This window comes from Chrysochloris asiatica, unplaced genomic scaffold, assembly GCF_000296735.1.
Source record: "Chrysochloris asiatica unplaced genomic scaffold, ChrAsi1.0 scaffold00326, whole genome shotgun sequence".
Lineage (NCBI taxonomy): Eukaryota > Metazoa > Chordata > Mammalia > Afrosoricida > Chrysochloridae > Chrysochloris > Chrysochloris asiatica.
Window position 1 is genome coordinate 483,824 of NW_006408844.1, and position 24,479 is coordinate 508,302.

General features: G+C 40.9%; 1 protein-coding gene across 1 annotated transcript in view; it reads right to left on the reverse strand.

The window, feature by feature from the left end:
- Nucleotides 1–24,479, reverse strand: part of P4HA3 (prolyl 4-hydroxylase, alpha polypeptide III) — a 44,657-nt gene that overhangs the window by 14,439 nt on the left and 5,739 nt on the right. The window contains exons 2-7 of the mRNA XM_006875410.1: nucleotides 20,686–20,828; nucleotides 19,790–20,013; nucleotides 12,040–12,189; nucleotides 7,631–7,682; nucleotides 2,652–2,815; nucleotides 2,237–2,413 (exon numbers count right to left, since the gene is read on the reverse strand). Coding sequence (XP_006875472.1) covers nucleotides 2,237–2,413; nucleotides 2,652–2,815; nucleotides 7,631–7,682; nucleotides 12,040–12,189; nucleotides 19,790–20,013; nucleotides 20,686–20,828 — 910 coding nt within the window. The remainder of the gene's footprint in view (nucleotides 1–2,236; nucleotides 2,414–2,651; nucleotides 2,816–7,630; nucleotides 7,683–12,039; nucleotides 12,190–19,789; nucleotides 20,014–20,685; nucleotides 20,829–24,479) is intronic.

Sequence of the window (24,479 nt, forward strand, 5' to 3'; positions counted from 1 at the left end):
TAGTTATAAGTCATTACAAATTTATAGCACTTAACAACATAAATCTTAAAAATGAAAAGCAACAGCGACCAAAAATCTAAGTTGAAAATAACCTTCAGTTACTTAAGGTTATTTTCAACCGTCAGAGGCAGCCTGCTCCTTCTAAACAAATCTGGCAAAAGCCCTGCCTTACAAAGAATCAGAAGACCTGATGTAGCGCTACAGAATAAGCACTGGACTGCAAAGTCAGTTTGAACTACAAGGTCAGGGGTTCAAACTCACCCGTCACTCCATGAAACCCTATACAGGGTCACGATGAGTCAGAGCTGACTTGATAGCACTGGCACTAACCACATCAAGAATCAACATCTATAACTGCCTTGATTGTCGGGGGATAAAGTTTGGAATTCCTAATTTACCTGACTGTCCTTTTTGTTTTACATGTCTGGATGTTAGCATTTAAATTAGTTGGCATGGGTTTGAACTACGCAGGCCCACTTATGTGTGGACTTTTTTTCCTGCTGCTATTGTGGTGAGCTCAAGTGTTGCAAAAATCTGCTTAAAACACTGTTTGACACTAATTGTCTCCATGTGAGCAAAACTGGAGAGCAGTTTCTGGAGAGGGGGCCCGTGCCCTTCAAACATGCTGTTCAAGGGTTAACTATAAATTACACACTGGGTAGGGGTCAGTGCCTCACTACCCCTAGGTTGCTCAAGGGTCCACTGTAACTTTTAAATGAAGTGATTTTGAATTACAAAGCTCTGTTAGTCCATAAGGTTAAGGCTTGGCAGGAGGAAGGCGCTCAGATACATTAACACAAACCACTGAGGGTCTGAGCTGAGTTCCCACAGTGGAGTCACTACCATAGAAGTCCCAGTCTTACTCCTGGCAGAGATCAGACAGGATCAACAACTCCAGTGAGAGGATTCTAGGGAAAGGGAGTAGGGTGAGGTCTATGCATGCCAAATGGATGACCTGTCCATGCGGGATTAAATCTCCATCTCTGCATGGTCTGTCTCTCCTGTTCTCATGGCAACGGAGTTGTTCTAAGGAAAAACAGCAGTGGCCAAATACTACTGCTAGCTCCTGGAAAAACTGAAGCTCTTGCAAACACATTGTTCCAGGTCACCAGTGAAGTGTCATCATATCTAACATCTTCAGTACAAAGATTCTAGACTTCACGGAGAGCGGCTTTTAGATGAGTATTGCTGCTCTTCTCCTGTCAGACTGCTTTAAAGCCCACAGGCCTGCTCACAGCACTCTCCTGTTTAAATCTCCCACTGCCTCCCCGGCATGGCTAGGGTAACTCTGTATACATGCTGATGAATGCCTGGGTGGATGCCTAGATGAACAGGCAGTAAATACCTCTGACTTCTCCCCCACAGCACTTAGAAAAAGAAGTCAGGGACAACATTCAGTGACATTTTGTAAGAGGCAGCATGCTTCTGGTGGTGAGATAGACTATGTTTGTTTTTCTAAAAATGCACTATCCTTCCTGGGGGACGATCAAACATCCCTTCTCCACTGATACCCAGTTTAGCTTGGTGACTTACACTGCCTTCTCTGTGGAAGAACTCAATACATTGTCCCTGTTGATTGCAGTAAAGGCCATATGATATCCTCTGACCAATGAAATGTGGGCTGAAGTAATATTTGGCACTTTTAAGAGGAAGATAGAAGAGCCAGCTCATGATTTGCCATCTCTGTCTTTCCTCTCTGCTCCCCTGAACTTGGCACTGTTCCAAATGAAGATTGCTATATCAGGCTGGGTCCCAAAGGGAAGAGAATGTAGAACAAGACAGATATTTGTTGTGAGAAAGAAACACACCTTTACTGTTGTTGCTGCTGAGGTTTTAGGGTCACTTGTTACCAAGCATGTCTGAGCTTAGTTGACTGATCTAAGAAGGTTGGATGGCAGAGCATCAATCAACATACCTCTATGTTCCATCTGTGGCTCTACCACTAGCTAAATATGCGGCCTTAATCCAGCTGGTCCCCTCTCTGGGCCTCAGGTTCCTCTTCAACAAAATAATGAAGCTTACCAGCTCATTTTTCCACTCTGCCATTCTGTGTGTCAGCACTGGAATTTCACTCTTGCTCCTGTCATCCCTTTTATTCTTGTCATCAATCATATGGAATGTTGGCATGTTGAGAGCCTGGACTAATGAGGTGTCTAAGTGTATAGGCTGTTGTTCTCCCATACCAGGCATGTGAAAACACACAGGAAAGTTCTTGGAAGACTCTGTGAGCACTCACCCACGGTTCTGCAAGATCCCTAATTTTCTGAGCCTCCAAGTCACTGACAAAGTCGTGGTAGAGGGCAACGTAGGGCTTCAGGTGGATGACCTCCTTCCGGACAGGCTGGAGAAGCAGGTAGGGGCTCGAGTTGGTCTCGTAGGAGCAGTAGAGGCTAGGGATCTGATAGTGAATGGGCTGGAAGGGGAAGAGCAGACTCAGTAAGAGAAGAAGTGTCTAGAAGCAGAAAGCAATTTAGGGAACTATGGCATGAAAAATGGACTGTCAGAGAAACCGAATGCGGTCATTCTGATGCTATTCAAGTGAGCTTTATTTTTTTAAGGCATCAGCCCTCCATAAACATACATACACATTTTCCCAATTCTACCTCCTCATGTTTTAACCAAGTCTGTCCCCTTGTTCTAAAGAATCCTACCTGGGAACCTAGGGTCTGACATAATCCCTCATAGGTGTCCCTGGTCTGCAGGTGGGGAACATTGGGCCTCTGGATGACAGCTTCAGCTACCATTCGTTTGGGGCTCTCTGCCAGGAGCCTTTCATATTTCAAGACATTCCTGGTCATCCTCTTATTATCTGGACCTGGGAGAAATCATAACTGGGAATAACACACATTAACAAACATTGACAAGAGTTCCTACAGCTTCACTGTTTACACAGACCTGGCAACTGGACACACTGAATAACTGCTTGTGTCAGTGCACAATACCACAAGTGTACCTGTAATTTAAAAAAAGTGATTGAGTTGGACCTGGTGGATCTGAAGGTGCAAAAGGACTTTTCTTATACCAAGGGCTCATGGAGATGGCTACTCTAGGAAAGTAGGATGGTCAGTTTTAAATATAGGGAAGAGGCCTTATTCACTCATTCATTCAATCACCCATTTAAAAACCCTTCAATAAATATGTTCTATATCCCAGATAGTATGATAGAGGCTTATCGCCTAGAGTTCAGAATCTAATGGGGAAAAGAGATATTATATAACTAATACAACAAAACATAGCCTCCTGATGTGGCACTGTAGGATAAGCACTGGACTGCTAACCACAAGGTCAATGATGGTTCAAATCCACCTGCTGCTCCTTGGAAACCCTATACAGTGTTGCCATGAGTTGGAACTGACTCAATGGCTCTTAACAGTAAGAATAAGCACAACAGAATATGATAAGTAAGTGTTATGAAAAAGAAGTCCAGAGAACCAAAGCAGAGAGACCCAACCTCTTCTTTTCTGGAGAATAAGAAGGCTATTACATTCTCAATTCCACTAAGTCCTTCAACATAACTAAATGGTCTTGACACAAAGCAGACCAATATGTGATGAAGTGGGTCTAGATTTTTTGGTTCTAGCCTACAGTGTCCCAGGGAAACCTGAGAAATTGTATCTTATTTGTGCCCACTTAGGCCGCAAGATGCCCCATGGGCTGCCGGTGTCTAAGTGCATGGCTCTAAGTGCATCTCAGAAGAAGGTACTGAATTGTTCTAATACTCCCCAAACACCTTTCTTCGAGGAGCTCAGTGTGCTCTAGCCACCACCACCCTGCCAAGGGAGGAAAAGAGTACCCAAAATTACCATCCTTCTTAACCAGAGGAGTAAAGTTCTGGAAAATGGAAATGATGATCCCAAAGCACAAATGAAAATATTGCAAAGCCAAAAATGAACTCAGGAATCTTAATTTGCCATAACCTACTTGCAAAGAATATTGAATATACCATGGACTGTCAGAAAAACGAACAAATTTGTCTTGGGAAAAGTACAGCCAGAATGCTCCTTGGAGGTGAGGATGGAGAGACTTCATCTCACGTACTTTTATCAGGAGAAGGACATCATGCTTGGTAAAGGCCAGTGAAAAAAAGAGAAAAATCCTCACTAAGATGAATTGATAAAGTGACTGCAAAATGGGCTCCCACATGCTAACGGTTGTGGGGACGGTGTAGGGCCAGGCGGAGTGTTGTTCTGTTGTACACAGGGTTGCTTGAACCTGAAACAGCTCAACAGTACCTAACAACAACTGCTTATTTACCTATGTTATTGTTGTTAAGTGCCATCAAGTCAGTTCCGACTCAAAGCAACCCTGAGGGTTTCTGAGGAGCAGCTGGTGAGTTTGAACCACCGACCTTGTGGTTCAAACGGCCTTGAGGTAGAGTGTTTATTCTGCGGTGCCACACATATATAATAGCACAAAATTTTGGTTTTTTGGGAGTCACGGGGATTTTAATAGATCAAGCACAAAGAAATAGAAAGATCAGTGTCATAAATTTGCCTTTACCTCTAACTACTCACATTTTTTCATACCATATATCTACCTTCTAATCCTGTTGTTGTTAAGTGCCATCAAGTTGGTTCTGACTCCTAACAACCCTGTGTAGGTTTTCAACATTCAACAGTATTTGCTTCCATTCCCTTAGTTTTTCCTTTTTTTGTTGTTGGGGGACGTGGAGGGAAGGGGAGGATTGTGGGGAGATGTACACAAAAACACTCAGGAATATATAATAATTTACACCACCAAAAGACACTTTCTGCAAGCCTGCCTCCTGGCCGCCAGCACCCAGTCCCTCTCTTTTCATGAATCTAGAGTCCTCAGTTGCTCCCTCTCTCCATGTCCTCATCTCTGCCTCCATCTCTAGTGTCACTGCTTCTCTGGACAGGGTCCTGCATTCCGCTTGTGCTCTTCTCTTTTGATGGTCCTAGGGTCCTCTGTTTCTGGACTGTAAGATTAACCACTCACCCATTTTTGTTACAAAACTTCTACCTTTACAGTTGTGACAGTCGCTGTAACAGTCATGATAACAATTACTCACTATTGAATCATAAGAATCTTATCCCCATCTCTTTTAACCAGACCCATCTAGCCAAGATAAAAACTATTCAGTGGGGACTCTATCTTCCCCCACACACTCTTAAACTAAACTTCCTCTTGAAAACTTGTAGCCAGTCATTTTAGGTAGCCAGTGTCTAAGTTGTCCCTCCTTATCTACCCTGTGTACAGAGGGGATAGCATTGATACTTGATGTGAAGACTCCTTCCCTCTCTGTTGGTATTTTGAGCTACTACATCCGTAAATATAGGTCAAGTTCATCAAATTGTAGCAATTTACACTCATTTCCTTTATCAAAAAAAATTTTTTTTCCTTTAGTCGAGTTCTGATTATCAAGCCATCGAGGCTAAGTCCAATGGGAACTATCTGAAACTTTGTGCATTCTTGTGTGTCTCTCCTCATTTCATATCAGCTGGATGCTTCACTCTCAGATCTGGCCCTCTGTGGCTATGTCCCTATCCATGAACTCAGGAGTCCCCAGGTCTCACCACACTTTGGATCAACCAGCCTTTCTTCTCTCTCTCATCTCCAGGTCAATGGGAGTCTATGGAATGTGGCTGAACTCAGCCCATATCTTCATTGCTGCCTTTCTCCCTCTTCCACTCACCAGTAAATCAATGTGGTCACCAGCAAGCTTACATGCCTATGCATGTGTTCCCTTTGAATTTCAGTCTTGGAGGGGGGTTTGTCCTGAAGGACTTGATTGCTTGCCTTGATGGCTCCTGCATAGGTTTTCCAAGGAGCGGCTGGTGAGTTTGAACCATCGATCTTGAGGTTCAAACCGACCTTGTGGTCCAGTGCATTATCCTACAATGCCACACCAGGACTGTTTGACAAATTATCAGAAAGGAATGGTGTTATTAAATGGATTCATTAAAAATATATTAAAACAACATGTGGTATATACCCCTACAATAGGATGTTACTCGCCAATAAAGGGAAACAAAGTTCTGATATATGGAATGACATGGATGAACCTTGATAATGTTCAGATGAGTGCAATGTCAAACATAAAGGACAAATACTGCATAATCCTACTTACATGAGTTATCTGGAGCAAGCAAATGCATAGAGACCAAAGTTTACTAGTGGTTACCAGGGTAGACTTTGGGTGGTGGATGGTGAACTGTTGCTTAAAGAATAGTGTTATGGGTGAGGAAAAAAAGGGAAACAGGTAAAGGTGATGGCTGCACAACATGGTGACAAATGTCACTGAATGTTGTTGTTAAAGTCCATTGAGTTGGTTCCAACTCACAGCCACCCAATATAGGGTTTCCATGGAGTGGCTGGTGAGTTTGAACTGCTGACCTTGTGGTTTAAACCAACCTTTCGGTCCTGTGCTTTATCTCACAGCACCACACCAGGACTCCAATGTCACTGAATAGTACTCGTAAAATGACTGAAATGGCAAATGTTTTGTTATGTATACTTTACTACAATAAAAAAAAGTTGTGAAGAAGTACAATTGTAAAGTTCTACATAAAATATTTTATAAATATTAAAAAATAACAGTAGTGACTTTGTATGGTTTTAGTATCTGAAATACCTTGTTAAAGGGATACCTAGTCTTTTGTGGTGCTGTGAATTAATGTGTTGTACTGCAAAGTTGATTTGAACCACAAGGTCAGTGGTTCAAGCTCACCAGCTACCCCTCGGAAGCCCTATACAGGGTCGTTATGGGTCAGAACCGACTGGACGGCACTTAGCAACAACAACAGCAGTGAGTTGAGCCAGTCAAAGTATCCCTCCTGTTGAACTCTGTGTTGTTAGAGGGGCCTCTCTCAAGGGAACTGAAGCTGAAATCTACAGCTAACCAGGCAGGAAACATACATGGCACAGTGAGGGCAGGTTGAAAGGGAAGAATTAGTATCTCTCTGTCAACAGAATAGTTCTGCTGAGTCTCTCTCCTTCTCGTATACACAGCGCTCATTGATTTGATACATTCCCAGGTCTATTTAAAAAACCTGGGTCTTTGAAATGTCTCAGAAGAAACTGGCTCCCATTCCTGGCCTTGTTCCTCATGGAAGCATCACTGATATACAACTGGCTTGGGGTGTCAGAGGAAAGGGACAGCTTAATAGCATCTTCTTCACATTTTCTAACTTAAAAATTTCACCCTGATGCACTGATCCGCAGGTTGCTGCTGTTGTTAAGTGCCGTCGAGTCGATTCCCACCCATAGTGACCCGGTATAGGGTTTCCGAAGAGCAGCTGGTGAGCTGGAACCGCCGACATGTAAGTAAGATTTAATCCAAAATCTGCAACACGCCTTGCATCACGACATTGGTTGGTTTGTTGGTTATGTGCCGTGGAGTCGGTTCTGACTCATAGCAACCCTGTATAGGGTTTCCGAGGCTGTAAATCTGTACGGGAGCAGAAAGCCTCACATTTCTCTTGTGGAACAGCTGGTAGTTTTGAACTGCTGACCTTGAGGTTCGCAGCTTGCTTCATAACCACTACTGCATCATGACATTAGAAACATAAAAATCGATGTTGACATTTTGTTTGCAGGGACCAAAGACCAGAGGCAGAAGGGATTTTCCTGTAAATCAGACCTTTGGTTTATCTTTATCGTTACGTACTGTAGAGAAGAAACTCTCGGGAGAGGCTGAGGGCGTTCGAAACATTTCCTGCCTATAAAATATGGGAAAGGAAAAGAAATAGTTAATGGCAATGAGGATATCTCCTGACCAAACCATTAAGTGGATTAATAATAATTTTGTAAAATATTCTTACCAAAAGTAGATAATAAGACTAATTGAAATGAGCAGTAGACTAGAAATTTAGAGGCTTTTTGTTTCAGTCCAGGATTTGCTACTAATTTATGTGTGACCCTCATGTAAATCAGATCTTCTCAGTCTCCTATTTACAAATGACTTATGGCCAACCCTTACCTTGGAAGGTAGAAAAGTAAATAAACTTTCGTAAAGTGCCTTCAAATCTTAAAGCATGCAAAACCATGTAATTGCAGGGTGGTGTGGTTTTGTTACATTTTATTATTAAGCCTAACAGGGAACTATAAAAACTCTAGTAAGAATATAATTTCTTCTCCAGGCTCAATACTTCCTTGAGTCTACAAAGCTAGTGGGAGTGAGGTGAAGGAAGAACTAAACTGGGAACATCGCCCACGGCACAGTAATTACCTCTCCCAGCAGCCATTCAATCCTCAGCAATCTGTGCTCGAAGGTAAACAGTGGCTTTCCAGACAAATTTGGGGAGCAGAATCCGGTATAGATGGGCTGCTATGCCAGGGAATGGTGATTAGCAGACAGACCTGCATTTCTTTTCAATGATTTTATTTTTGCATATTTTAAGAAATTCATTTAAATGATAAAGTAATAAGCACATTATAAAAAATATGAGAAATTACTCCACTGAAATCCAGGCACTACAAGCACGCTGGGAAATTGTAGTCTTTACATAGTTATAATTCTACTTTATATAAACTTAAAAAAATTATTTTTATAATTATATTTTTCAAATCCCAAATATTTCATTCTACATTATTATCAGTATAGATAGTTTTTAATGACTGCATTTTACTCCTTCCAGAAGCTCCATCATAGATGGCCTAGCCATTCCACTATGGTGAGGCATGTGGGTTGTTTCTAATTATTTAATAACGTGAATTGTCTGTTCTGTTAAGAGTCAGAACTGACTCAATGACACTTACCAACAACAATATTTAACAGAAGAATAGTTCATCTATAATATCATCTATAAACTCAAAATTATAGCTTCTTCAGAGTCATTGAATGGTACAAACTGATTGCATTCACCTGTTAACTGAAAGGTTGGTAGTTCAAATCCACCCAGCAGCACTCTGGAAGAAGACCTGGCAATCTAATTTCATAAAGATCACAGCCATTGGAGACCTTCTGGAGCTCAGTTCCACTCTCCAGAGTAGAACGACGCAGAATCTGGCAATTTATTATTTTTTTAATAGCTTCTTCATATGTCTTTGTAAGATGAAGAGAATTAAAATATGATCTTATATCTTTTTTAAAATCAAGGGCCTAGTCATAAAACATTTTACCAAACCAAGGTTAGAATTACTTTTGATGTCCCACTTAAATTTCTTTGGAAATATAGAAATTATTATCAATTAAAAAAGGGACACATATATTTATAGTGTAAGATTCCTGGTGTGGCACTGTAGGATCATAAAGTACAGGGTCAGCTGTTCAAACCTACCAGCTGTTCCTCAAAAACAGTAGATAGGGTCACTATGAGTCGGAACCGACTCTACGGTAATTATCCACAACCACAACACATTTGTAGTTACACCACAATAGTAATGGCTTACATTATTGAGTGCATATTACATCTCAGACATTGTGTATAGGACTTTATGTGTAATAGTTCATTTAATCCTCACAACAGAACTTTAAGGTAAGTATCATTATCATTTCCCTTTCTCGGATAAAATGAGGCCAGGCCCAGGGAGATTAACTAAAATTTCCCAAGTTTTCACAGACTTTAAACCCTGTTCTAACTCTAGATACTATGGTTCAACCACTACCCTGCACTGTCTCTCATTATTAGCAATTACTGAAATCGTTTTTTAAATGGAAATATACAATATATTTATGGAGTCCTGGTGTGGTACTGCAGGATAATGTGCTGGACTACAAAGTCAGTTTGAATTGCGAGGATGGTGGTTCAAGCTCACCAGTCATTCCCCAGAAACCTTATACAGAGTCACTATGAGTCGGAACCAACTCGACAGCACTCAACAACAAGACGACATCCCTCCATGAACCTTACATTATACAAAATATATATTTTATATAATGTACTGTATGTTGTTGTTCAGTGTAGTGAATCTATATAGGGTTTCTGAGGAGCGGGTGCTGGAGGGATGTCTACTCCTAATTGACTGGAGTAAAAAAGGGACTATAAATCACCTACAAGACAACACCTTTGTCTTCTATTACTGTAAGAAAAAGAAAGTGCTGTACGAGGAGAAAAAGTGTGGGGAGTCTGAGGAGAATTAAGAAAGACTTCAGAAAGTCTGTGACATTTGAGCTGTGGCATGTAAGACAAGTAGAATTTCACCAGACAAAAGCTCTATTGTGGAAAGGGAGTCTATTGGTGGTAGGGAAAAAGGCTATGTCATTAGAGTTAGGAAAAACAAAACACAAAGAAAGAATCAATACTGTATTTAAAACCCCATCTTTCAGGGTAATCTGTTTTAGTTTGTCTTCTCTGAGTCTCTCTCCATGTCATTTCACCATTTTCTTCCTTTAATTAAAGTTCAATTACTTCTCACCCCTCTTTGTGATGTTATAGTGGTCCTACCTCAGTTTCAACATGTAGTAACTGAGAAAGAATGTTAGGAAGAGCACCCTGGAAAGTTTTCTCACCAAGATTCACTTACCAGGAACAGAACCATTTGCTGCACTAAGAATGATTCTGTTTTGACAGCAATACATGGGTTAGCGTCCTAACTCTCCTCCCTTTACTTAGGAAAAGAAGGGAGGAATAAGGAATGTCAGGGACAGACGTGGTTTATTCAGTTTGGGAGCCAGGGATTGGCTCCATGGCAATTTTTCAGCCTACTTTTACAGACTGTACAATTCAGGTGGGAATGATATGAACTGCATATACGAAAGGAGGGCTAGGCCCATATTTAGGAACTGAGGTTCCGTGTGACACGTTTCAACAATGCCAAGAAAAAATAACACCTCAAGGAGGAACCGATGTGACAGTACTCCACTAATCCTTTTACAATTAGACTCGATTGCTTATGTTGTTGTTGTTAAGTGTCATCAAGTCTGTTCTGACTCAGTGACCCATATAGGGTTTCTGAGAAGCAGATGAGTTTGAAGCACCAATCTTGCCGTTCAAACCAACCTTGAGTTCAAGTGTTTATCCTATGATGTCATACCAGGACTCCCAACTGCTGATGGGAGAGAATAATATCAAACTTCATTGGTCATTGACAGTATCATGGCATAATATCTGAGAAGAGTTATGAGCTATTGAAAGTTTTCACCATTTTAATATGATCTACATTTACTGCAGGTTAATGTGCTGGACTGCAAAGTTGGTCTGATCCACAAGGTTGGCAGTTCAAGCTCACCAGCCACTCCTCAGAAACCCTATACAGGGTCGCTATGGGTCGGAACTGACTCAACGGCATGTAACAACAACATTTACTACTAACCCATTCAATATTTGTGGCTGCAGCTATTACTGCTAGAAGTGAGAAACTGTCTTCTATCTGGGAGATAATCATTTTAAAGTAGTCGGAATCTTGGTATGGCACTGTAGGCTTGAACTATAGTTTGAACTGCAAGGTCAGCAGTTCAGGATTGCTATGAGTCAGAACCAACTCGAGGCATTTGACAACAACAGCACAGCAGTGCATTGTAAAAAGACTTAATGTCAGACAGACATGGATTCTAATTCCAGCTCTGTGAACTTTATGATAAGCAGAAAATCTTCTGGAGATTCAATTTATTCATATGTGATATTGTTGTTGCTAAGTGGCATCGAGTCAGTTCCGACCCATAGCAGCCCTGCACAGGGTTTCTGGGGAGTGGCTGGGGAGCTTGAACCGCCGACCATGCAGTTCAAACTGACTTTGCAATCCAGAGCATTAACCCACCGCACCACCCCAAGACTCCATATATGATAAGGAAATGATGAAATGTTGTTACATACTGTCAAGTTGGTTCCAACTCATAGTGACCCTATTTCTGAGGCTGTAAATCTTTGCAGGAGCAGAAAGTTTCATCTTTCTTCCTCAGAACAGCTGGTGGGCTCAAATAGCTTCATGGAAAAGGAGCCTCTAAAATGGGTCTTCTGTTAAAGCATTTCAACAAATAGAGAAAGGGAGGAAGAGCAGTTTAAGATGAGGGGATAGCCCTGCTTAACTCACCTTTTGTTTTGTGGGAAAAAGAAAGACACGAAAATGCTTAGAAAATTGAAAAGCAGAAAGCATTACAATTGTGATGACAACACTGAGCCTCATTGACTCCCTTACCTGGAAATAGGCAAAAGCCAAGTGATCCAAGGTGTCCTCTAGACTGGCCTCATCCTCGGTGTTCCACTCTCCATAAGATCCTCGGAAGAGACTGGCAGCCTCCTCCAGCCATGGAATGGCATGGTAGTAATCCCCCATGTCATAGGCCACCTAGAGGGAACAGAAGGGCCATCACTCAAGTCTCAGTCCACAGATTAGTTTTTGTTGAGTGCCGTTGAGTCAGTTCTGACTCATAGTGACCTTATAAAGGGTTTCAGAGAATGACTGATGGGTTTGAACTACTGATCTTGCAGTTACTAGTCCAGTGTTTATCCTACAGCACCACATCAGGGCTCAGTCCACAAGTTATTGTTGTTGCTAAGTGCCATGGAGTCAATTCTGACTCATAGCAACCCTATATAAAGTTTCTGAGGAGTGACTGGTGGGTTTGAACTACAGACCTTGTGGTTAGCAGTCTAGTACTAATCTACATTGTCACGATTGTTGTTGTTAAGTACTGTGGAGTCAGTTCTGACTCATAGCAACCCTGTAAAGGGTTTTTGAGAAGCAGCTGGTGAATTTGAACCACCAACCTTGCAGTTAGCAGTCCAGTACTCAGCTACACTGTCATGATTGTTGTTGTTAAGTTATCAATGAGTTGGTTCCAACTCATAGCAACTCTGTAAAGGGTTTCTGAGCAGCAACTGGTGAGTTTGAAATGATGACCTTATGGTTGAGCACTTACCCTACAGCGCCAAACCAGTAGAGGGAAGGAAATAACAATTGAAAGAGTAAGAGGGCCTTTGGAACATGAGAAGGCAGGTTTTACTCTTAAAATTCATTTCAATAGTACTTTATTAAGCATCAATAATATACACGGCATTATACTAAGAGTCCTGGTGCGGTTCTATAGAATAAGCACTGGACCTCAAGGTCAGTTAGAACCACAAGGTCAGTAGTTCAAATCCACCACCTGCTCCTCAGAAATCCTATACACAGGGCCACTATGAGTCGGAACAGACTCAATGGCACAAGTTTTTTCATTTTGGGGCAGAATGGCAAGAAAGCTTACAGAAAATATGCAAAATGTGCTGTGTAGGCATAGAGAAGGGAGGAGATTGTGAAGAAGAAAAAAGGATTTTAACAAGCAAAGAATGGGAGGATGAGCTGTCTAAAATGAAGAGATTGCAGAGACAGAAACCAAAAACCAGAATGTGTTCAAGTAGCCCACTTTGGCTGTAGCCTACAGTACAAGGAAGCAGAAAATGAACTTAGAAAGTCAGTATGGACTAAGCTAATTAGAATCTTGAATGTCATGTTTTTTAAGGACGATACTGCAAATAATCTGAGAAGCTGGATTATATGAAGAAGAACCTATAGGGAACAGAAGATTAGAGAGACTCATTAATAACCTGTGATATGCAGATGATACAACCTTGCTTGTTGAAAGAGAAGAGGACTTAAAATATTTTACTGATGAAAATTAAAGACCACATGGATGTCATGAAAACAAAAATTCTCATAACTGGATCAATAAATAGCACCGTGATAAATAAAGGAAATACTGAAGTGTCAAAGACTTATTCTGCTTGGATCCACTATCAACATTCATGGAAGCAGAAGTCAGGAAACCAAACAAGGTATTACATTAGGCAAATCTGCTGAAGAAAACCACTTTAAAGTATTCAAGAGCAAAGATGTAAGTTTGAGAACTAAGGTGTGCCTGACCCAAGCCATGGTATTTTCAATAGCCTCATATACATGTGAAATTGGACAATGAATAAGAAAAATCATAGAAGAATCAATGTATTCGAATTATGGTGTTAGGGAATAATATTAAAAGTACCATAAACTGACAGAACAAACATCCACGTTGGAAGAAATATTCCTTAGAAGCCAGGATGGTGAGTTATCTCTCTCATACTTCAGACATATTATCACAAAGAAGGACATCATGCTTGGTAAAGTGGAGGGTCAGTGAGAAAGAGGAAGACCCTCAAAGAAAGGTATTGACACAGTGGCAGCAGCAACGGGTTGAAACGTAACAATTGTGAAGATGGCACAGGAGTGGGCAGTGTTTCATTCTGTTGTGCATAAAGTTGCTATGAGTCGGAACCCATTAGACAGCACCTAACAACAACAATAATCTACAGAATACATTTATTCTAATATTTACTTGGTATTTTCGATCTACCTGGTGGTCCTGAATTTATAGAGACTAGAATCAAGTGAGGGGCACATTAGTAAACCAACAATTGCAACACAATGCATTGTTGTTGCTGTTCGTTGCTAGGTGCTGTCAAGTCGGTTCTGACCCATAGCGACCCTGTGTGCAATAAAATGAAACCCCAGCTGTTCCTGTGCCATCTTCACAAGTATTGCAATGTTTGAACCTATTGTTGCTGTCACTGTGCCAATCCATCTCATTGGGGGTCTTGCTCTTTTTCTCTGTCCCTCCACTTTACCACAGATGATGTCCTTCTCCAGGGACTGGTCCCTTCTGATAACATGTCCAAAGTATGAGAGATGAAATCTAGTCATTTTGGCTTCCAAGGAGCATTCTGGTTGTACTTCATCCAAAACGGATTTGTTTGTTCTTCTGGCAGGCCATGGTACCTTTAATATTTTTCTCCAACACCATAACATCAGTTCTTCTAGTGTCTTCCTTATTCATTATCCAACTTTCACATGCATATGAGGCTAATGAAAATCGATGACTTGGGTCAGGCACACACTTTAGTCCTCAATCTGACATCTTTGCTCTTGAGTACCATAAGGAGATTTTGTGCAGCTGATTTGCCTAAAGCAAATATGTCATTGGCTTTCTTTACTGCTGTTTCCATGAGTGTTGATGGTGGATCCAAATAAAATGAAGTCTTTGACAACTTCAATCTTTTCTCCGTTTATCATATTATTTATTGGTCTAATAGTGAGGATTTTTGTTTTGGTCTAATTGGTGAGGATTTTTGTTTTCTTTACACTGAATTGCAAATCATACCAAAGACTGTGGTCTTGAAGCTTCATCAGTAAGTACTTTAAATCCTCTTCGCTTTCAGCAAGCAAGAGCGTATCATCTTCATATCACAGACTGTTAATCAGTCTTCCTCCAATCTTGATGACATTTTCTTCTTCATATAATCGGCTTGTTGGATTATTTGCTCAGCATACAGATTGAATACATCTGGTGAAAGAATACAACCCTGGCACACACCTTTCCTGATTTTAAACCATTCAGTGTCTCCTTGTTCTGTTTGAACAGCTGCTTCTTGGACTACGTACAGGTTCCTCAGGAGCACAATTAAGTGTTCCAGAATACTCATTTTCTGCAATATTGTTCATAGCTTGTCATGATCCACACAGTTGTGGAGCAAGTAAAGCTGAGTAACTTTGGGCAGGAAGCTAACTTGGAGAGTGAGATGCTCCAGGCACTTAAGTGGGGGAGCTAGGTTTGCTGACCCACAGAGCTAGAGTCAAGTCCCTTCAGGCTGAGGCATATGGTGGAGTAGTGTGTCTAGTGTAAATTTATCAGCAGCTGACTGGGACAACTGTGCCCTGAGCATTTTCTGATCCTGTATTTGTGACCTGTTAAGGGAATCCTGGTGTGCCACCATAAGATAAACACTGTATTGCTAACCACAAGGTTAGAGGTTAAAACCCACCAGCCACTCCTTGGAAGCCCTGTACAGGGTTGCTATGAGTTGGAACTGACTCCACGGCACTTAACAACAACAGTGTCAGGGAGAGGGAAACAAGGAATCATTGTTTAGGAACTATTGGGTGTCTGTTAATGGTGATGGAAAATTTGGCAATGAATGCATATAGCTAAGGTCATTGTTGCTTAATTATATATATAAAAAATGTTGAACTGGTAAATGTTGTATTATATATACTTTTACCATATAATAATAATAATAATAAACTAGTGTGAACAAAATTAAAAGATAGCCATAGATTAGGAGAAAGTATTCACAATCCAATACAATATTTGTTTTTCAGAATATATGAGGGATTTTCAAAAAGTTTGTGGAAAAATTGAATTAAAGATAATAGAATTTTCCAACAAACTTTTTGAAGCCCTCTCATATAAGCACACCCCCTCCCCCAAATCAATAAGAAAAGGACAAGCAACTCAAGAAAAAATGAGGCAGAAGCTTTAAAATAAGCAGTTTACAGGGGAAAGATTTCAAATAACTGAAAAACATATGGAAAAAATGCTTAATCTAGAAATCAGAGAAACACAAACTAAAATGAGATATTTTATATTCATGAAGCTGGTAAAAAGTAACATATCTGACTGTACCAAGTATTAGCAACGATGCAAAGAAAAATAGAAAAAAACCTTATATAAAACTGAAAGAGATTTTTACAGTCATTTTGAAGAACAGCTAGGAAGTGGTCAGTAAAGCCGAAGATGCACACTCCCTTATTACCCGGCAGTTTTATTTCTGGTTAAGTGCCCTAGAAAAACTTTTCCATATGTGCATAGGAGGCTTTTAGAAGAATGTCACCTGACACACTGTTTACAATATTTAAAAACCCCAAAATATAGTAGGGTAATTTATAACTAAACTGAAGTAGATGAGGGAGCTTCAAAAAGTTCATGATAAAATGGCATGAAAATATCATGGAATTTCCCAACAAACTTTCTGAAGCCCTCTTGTAATCATTCAGTGGGTTACAGAATAATAATAAAAATGAATGAAGCCAAATATGTCATATGGATAAAACATAATATTAAGTTAAACAAACAAACAAAAAAGCAAGGTGTAAAAGAAGATTAATACTTTATTTTTCTTAAAATAATTTTTTGTTAGCAGCCCAACACCTAACAAGAATACTCTTTTTTTTTTTTTTTCCCTCACTTAGGAATAGATAAAATGATTGAGGAAGTACATCGTGAACACAAAGATAATCCTGATATCCTTTCTCTTATTTAATATTAGTGACATTTTAAAAAGGGAATAGGAAAAGGAGAAGATGATAAATGTGGGCCCAAAGCAATTTTTTTCCAGATAATTGAATTGTAACACTATCTGTGAACTAGTTCAATGATTTATTTATGCCAAATTTTTATGTAATATGATTTTATTTATGCCAAATTTCTGAATACATAAAAAGTTTAGAGAAACGTGTATCTAGTTAAATAGTATAAAAATATGCACAGGAATGATAGACACTAACTTGAGGATGAGGGTTACCTGGGCATGGATGGAGTGAAAGCGGCAGTGTGAGTGAGTTGGGAGAAGGAAGAGGAATGGGCTGTAGTTATATGCAGCATGTTTTAAGAAAATCTGAAGCAAATATGGCTAAACTGGAACATAAATCTAGTCTCAATTGCTTGCTAAGTTATTTTATGTACTTTTCTTGCGTTTGCAATGTTCTCTCTTTCAAAACAAGTAAGATAAATACAGAAATAAAGATTGCCAGTGAGCTGTAAGGAAGTGACTTATTGCCTTCTCAGCATATGACTTTGATTTGAGAAAAGGCTCACTAATGAGCACACATGAAACTATTTTAACAGGTTTCAATTTAAATTAGCCATGAACTTGATGATGGAGCACTGAGTCCTTCAGGATCTCAGAAAAAGAAAATAATTCATAAAGAGGCATAATTTGGAGACTAATCCCAAAAGTTGATCTCATGACATCTACTCAGCTCAGCAGTGAAAACTGTAAGGACTGAGAAAAATTTATAAATTCCTGTCTATTACATAAATATGCAATACATATCTTCAAAATTAAAAAGGATTTACTCCATTACTTCTTTGAAAAAATTGTTTTGTGTGTGAATTATGTGATAGTGTACATGGGAGAACATTAGTTTTACATTCATCCTATCGTATATCGTTTCATTGCCATGATTACAATCCCCTCCATGTATCATCAACCAACCAAAGAATATACCCTATAAGCCTGCCCCCCTCACCATCCTCGGTCATCAGCACACAACCCCTCTCCCTCTCTGGCTCTACAGTTCCCAGCTGCTCCATCTCTCCACATTATCGTCTCTGTCTCCATCTCTGGCGTCACTGCTTCTCTGGATAGGGTCCAGCTCTCTGCTCTTCTCCCTTGATGGTCCCAGGGACCTCTGCTCCTGGACTGCAACATTAATCACTCCCTTCCTTGCTACAAAATGTCTACCTTTACATTCCCAACCGTCACAATTATCCTGTTAACAATTGTATCACAAGAGACCTATCCGCATTTCCTTCAATCAGTCCCACCTAGACAGATTGGATACTACTCAGTGAAGATTCTTCCTTCCTCCAAGCCCTCTGGATCTAGGTTCCCTCTTGAAAGCTCATAAGCCAGTCACTTCTTGCCTGTGCAGCCCCTCCACTTTGGGGAGCCAATGTCCAAGTTGACCATCCCTGTCTACTCTGTGTTACTCCATTACTTCTTGAGGGAAAGACTGTCAAAGAGAACATCATAAAATGACCTCAAGTGTCAGTATAATTTTGATCAAAGATTAGCTAAATACCTCATAGGGGAGGTTCTTAAAGTGGATTTCCACAAATAATGTTACAGTGAATGGCCTCAGTTTTTTGACATTTCAATTTAGTATTTCTTAACACTTAGGAAAAGTTGCAAGGAATTCCAGGAAGTCTCAGAAGGCTGAGAATTTCCATGATCTTAACTTCAAATTGCCATTTCTTATTCCTTTCCTCCCTAGCTCCCCCTTTATATTCAACAGTTCATCTACTGACAAGGTGTTACAGTTAGGGTGATCAGATGACCAATTTTCCAAATAGCCCCAGTTTATGTCTAGTGTCTTGGCATAATTAGTAACACCCATTTCACTCTCAAGAGTGTCTTAAATATGTGATTACCTTAGTTTTTGTCAGGAGCCCTAGATAAGCACTGTACTTCTAACCACAAGGTCAGCAGTTTAAACCCAACAGTTGCTCCATGGGCGAAAGATAAGGTTTTCTGTAAAGACTGACAGCATCTGAAACCTATTAAGTTGGAACCAACTAGATGGCAGTGGGTTAGCTATTGGGGAAAGAATTAGACCTGGGTTCTGCTATGTAAAGTTGTGTAACCTTAGACAACTTATTTCAATAGCAGTGGTGGTTTCGTGGTAGACTTCTCACCTTTTGTGTGGAAGACCAGGGTTTGATTCCTAGCTGATGCTCTTCAAGCACAGCTGCCGTTTGGCTGTCAGTGGAGGCTTATGTGTTACTAAGAAGTGTAACAGGTTTCAGCAGAGCTGCCATACTGAGAGTAGGAAGAAAGGTTTGGTGATCTAATTCCAGAAATCAAGCACTGAAAACCTATGGAGCACAACAGTCTGATCAGTTATCATGAGTCAACCACAGCTAACAGCATCTCATTTTCTTCATATAAAAATGGGAAACAACACCAAATCTTGACGTTGTAAAGATTTATTGTTGTCAGTGTGCAAAACACTGCCCAGTCCTGCTCTATCCCTTGATCAGTCTCAGATCAGACCACTGCAGACAGACCCGTGGATCCACAGGGTTTTCAGAAACAGACCACCAGACATGTCTTCCTAGATGTCTTCATGTGGAAGCTCCACTGAAACCAGGTGAGCATTACAGGAACATGCAAGCCTCCACTCTCAGAAAGGTAGTAGCTGCCCATGAGATGCACTAGCCAGGAAGTGAACCTAGATCTCCTGTGTGGAAAGGGAGACTTCTACCACTCAGCAATCTGTTATAAAAATTACAAACATATCAAAGCAATTGGGACATAATTAATCTACAAGAAACTAGTACTGAGCAACTTGCCCTCTTTTGGAATACTGTTACCTTGCCAACTTGGAAGCAGTCATCTGCTGTGAGGGAGAAAAGTGGCCTGGGATTATAAAGGTCAGTGATGGCAGAGTCAGTGACCCTCTGGAAGACCCCTCGGGCCAGCCCCTTCACATTGAGCATGTACACATCCTGCAGCCGCATCAAGGCCCTTGCTGCTCCTTCAAGGTCCTCAAAGGCTGGAAGGTCTTTCTCCACCGTATCATAGCCATCCTTCAGGGCTGTATAGATTATAAAAACATCAATCTACCATGCAAAAAACTGGTAGTGAGCACTCATATATGCAAGGCAAGATCACCTGTTCAGATAGCTTATGAGCAAAGATAACATTTTATTTGTCTTTGTGTTCCCAGTGGCAAAGATAATTCCTGGCAGAGAATGCATACTTAATATAATTTTCTGAATGAGGAATAAATGACCTGGAGTAAAATTATGGTACACATTTCACCATGTTGTCCCATTGTATCTGTCTCCAGGAATCTTGCCCTTTGGAGAAATAATTCTGCCTCTTAAGTTTCCCAAAGTCAATAACATTCTTGAAGGACAAAGTAGAACAAATGAAGAAAGTGATTTCTCTACAGAGCAGTTTAATGAGATAGAAATTACTAGAAGACCAGTACTTCCTACATATATATACAAAGGGAATGATATAGCCTCTACTTCTTCACAGGACTCCAGTGAAAATCAGATGAGATAATGGATATGAAAGTGCATTCGAGAGTAAAATCATATGTAAACATATTCACAAAGGACCACTTTCTCCAAGCTACAGCTCAGGAAATCAGTAATACCCAGCGACATCAGTCTTTATCACCTCCCATCAGACTCTCTCCTCTCCACTGGATCAGGATATAGACGCCTCCCTCTCACCTTCCAGCCACCCTCCTCATTACCTTGGATGTTCTCACTGGCCTCCAGACTATGAACCACATTCCTCCAGTCTGACTGCAGGCGTTTAATGAGAGTAAATGCAAGCAGAGGGTTAGCCACAGGGGTTGCTGGATCCTCGTGCAAAGAAAGCACCTTGTTGTAGAATCTGAAATACAGAAATAGAATGATCTTGCCAGTACACCGAAGGAAAGCTGGCATGACATTACATGCATTAAAAGTAGTGAAAATTGAAATGCTGGCCCCAGAGACTCATGTAATATGAAAGCCACAGATACAGTGAAAATCAATCCATTCCTTTGTTTATTCAGTGAGCCCATCCATACCAGTCAGTTATGAATGTCCGGGATCATGCTAGATGCTGGAGTTACAGAGGCAATACACGGTCAAGCTCCTACAGAGTTCACAAACTACAAAACAATCATTTTCTCTCATCACTCTGTATTTGATAGTTAGGTCTAGCTCAAAAACATTGCTGAATTAATTACACAAAAGAGTTCAACAGAAAATTTCAAAGGGCAGTTCAAGAAGACAAAATCAAATATTATAATGAAATATGCATGCAAAAGCTGGACAGTGGCTAAGGAAGACCATAGAAGATCATTTGAGTTATGGTGTCGGAGGAGAATATTGAAAGTGCCACAGGCTGCCAAAAGAACCAACAGATCTGTGTTGGAAAAAGTGCAGCCAGAGTACACCTTGGAGACCAAGATGGCCAAAGTGCAGCCAGAGTGCACCTTGGAGGCCAAGATGGCCAAACTTCGTCTCTTATACTTTGGACATATTATCAGGAGGGACCAATCACTGGAGAAGGATATCATGTTTGGTAAGGTGGAGGGTCAGAGAAAGAGAGTAAGACCCTCAGCAAGATGGATTGGCAAAGTGGCAGCATCAATGGACTCAAGTGTGCCAAGAATAGTGAGGTTGGCCCAGGACCGGGCAGTGTTTCGTTCTGTTGTGCATGGGGTTGCTATGAGTCGGTACCGACTCAATGGTACCTAACAACATGAGAGAAGTGAGCATAAACTACAAGAGCAACTAAAAGGCAAAGCACCTAGCTCCAGTGGGAGAAAAAATGGGGTAAAAGAAGACTTCTCAGAGGAGATAGCTCTTGATCTGAATCATAAAGGATTAGCTAAACTATTAATAATAATAATAATAATAAAACAGATAGGGACCAACTACAACCAAAAAAGAAGAGCCAGGAGTGGAGTATGTCCTTTGGACCCAGAGTCCCTGCACTGAGAAGAAGCTCCTAGATTCATGGACCGATTGATTCCTACAGACACTGGAAGTAGACTAGACCTTTCCCCAGAGCCTTAACAAAGAGAAAGTCTTCCTGTGCAGCCAGTGCTCAGAAAACAGACTTCTAGTCTGGTAAACTGTGAAAGAATCAATTTCTGTTTGTTAAAGACAAAACAAAACAAAAGATAACTCCACTGCCATCGAGTCAATTCTACTACTTAATGAACCCTTACCATGTATTAGACATTTGCCGGAATATCTTTAAATATATTGCCTGATTTAATCCTCCTAGCAACCCCTGAAATAGATTCTTTTTTTTTTTTTCTTCCCCATTTTACAGGAGAGGAAACTGAGACAAAGTCACACTGTTATAAATAACAATGCCAATATTTGAACCTGAGTCTGCTTGACTCTAAAGCCTGGGTTTGTAGCTGATTTTGCCATACGTTTTCCCATGGTACTAGAGCAAAGAAAGAAGAGTTTTAGAGCTAACAGGGACCAACAAAGGCACAGAGACTAGACATATACTTGTATTTGTTTATTCAGTAAGTCAGTCTATTCAGTTTATTTGCTAGATGCCAGATCCCATGCTAGATGTTGGGCATACAAAGACAACACAGGCTTGGTCAATGCAGATGGGATAAAAACTTTTTCTTATCATCCTATAAGTAGAGTAAGCTCAATAAATACTTCTACAAATGAATGGATGAGATAGCACTTCTTGGCACTAAGTACAAAACTTGAATAAGACAATTACCTTAGGGAATATACAGAGGCAGTGTGATTAATTAGTCCAGAGCAGATCAGCTTTCACAGAGGAGATAACAAATTGAGACTTGAAGGATGAATACAAATAATGAGGAAAGGAGTAGGAGGCCTCGTTCCAGGCAGGGATTGGTCAGAGCACAGCGTGGAGCAGAGGAATCACAAGCAGTTGGGTATTGCCGGAGCAATTGACAGGATGAGTAGGAGACCAGACTGGAGAAGTGGGTAGTGACTCATAGACCCTGCTGAGGAATTTGGCTTTTGCCCTGAGTTCATTTGCTATTGTTGTTGCTAGTTGCCCTGTACTTGATTCCAACTCAATTTATTTCCTGGTCTTCTGTCATCCTCACAATTCCCTGCATGTTTGAGTCCTTTGTTTTGGCTACTGTGCCAATAGTCCTCTACTTCATCAACCACGATGTCATTCTCTAGCTACTGATATCTATCTCCTGGTGACATGTCCAAAGCAAACAAGTCAGTTAATGTTCCGCTGTGATCTGCCTGGCCTTTCTTCCTAGTCTATCTTAGTCTGGAGCTGCATTGCAACCTAGCCACTCTGATAGTATTTGAAATAATGGTAGCATAGTTTCTAGAATTACAGCAACACACAGGTCACAACTGTACAACAAACTGACAGACAGGTGTGGAGTTCAACTGTTGTTGGTAAGTGTCATCGAGTCGGTTCCAACTCATATCAACCCTTTATAGGGTTTCCAAGGAGCAGCTGATGGGTTGAACCGCCAACCTGTGGTTCACAGTCCAGTACTGATCCTACAGTGCCACCCCAGGAGTCCTGAGTGAAATTGTTATTGTTGTTGTTGTTAAGTGCCGTTGAGTCAGTTCCAACTCACAATGACACTTTATAGCGTTTCCAAGGAGTGGCTGGTGAGCTTGAACCGCAGACCTTGAAGTTCAAACTGACATTGCAGTCTAGCACATTAACCCGCAAAGCCACACCAGGACTTCCCAGAGTGCAATTAGGGCTACCAAATAAATGGTTTTAGTGGGAATGGGACACATTAGGATGAGCTGATATTCATAAATCTTTTGAAAGGGTGAGTGGATAATTCAGAGGTGGAAGCAACTGGAAGCAGAAAGATCAGTTAGATGGTTATTTTAAAAAGGTAGGTAAGAGATGATGAGGGACCAGCAGTGGTCGGAGAATGGGATGTATCCCAGGGAAGTATTCAGGAACTGAGACTGCACTGGGAACGAAGAGGGGGTGTTGTCTAGCATGCACCCAACATTTCTGACTTGGTGGCATTCACCAAAAACGGCCAGACAAACCCCCTTCCAAGACTGAAACTCAAATGGAATACACTAGCAGGCATATGGTCCTGCTGCTGACCATGTTGGTCACTGATAAGAGGAAGTAGGGGAAAAACAGCAATGAAGTTGTGAACAAAGTCCGACCACACTCACTAGACTCCTGTTAACCTGGATTGAGACCTGGTTAACCAGCAGTATGACGAGACCTGGGGACTCCTGGGCCCAGGAGCAGGGACATGGCCCCAGAGGACTAGAAAGAAGTGTGAAGCATCCAGCTGATATGAAGCGAGGGGAGATGCATAAGAATACCCACATTTGTAGATGTACCCATTTGACCTGGCATCAATGGCTGGATGATCAGCACATGACTAGAGGAAGAAAGAAGGGGGACGGGGGGTGGGGGGAAGAGTAACCCACTACGAGTGGATGAACTTAACCTATGCTTGTGGATGCAGTAGGACAAAGGAGCAGACAAATCTCTACAGTGAGGCTCATTCCCACCCCCCTTGGTATACAGGGT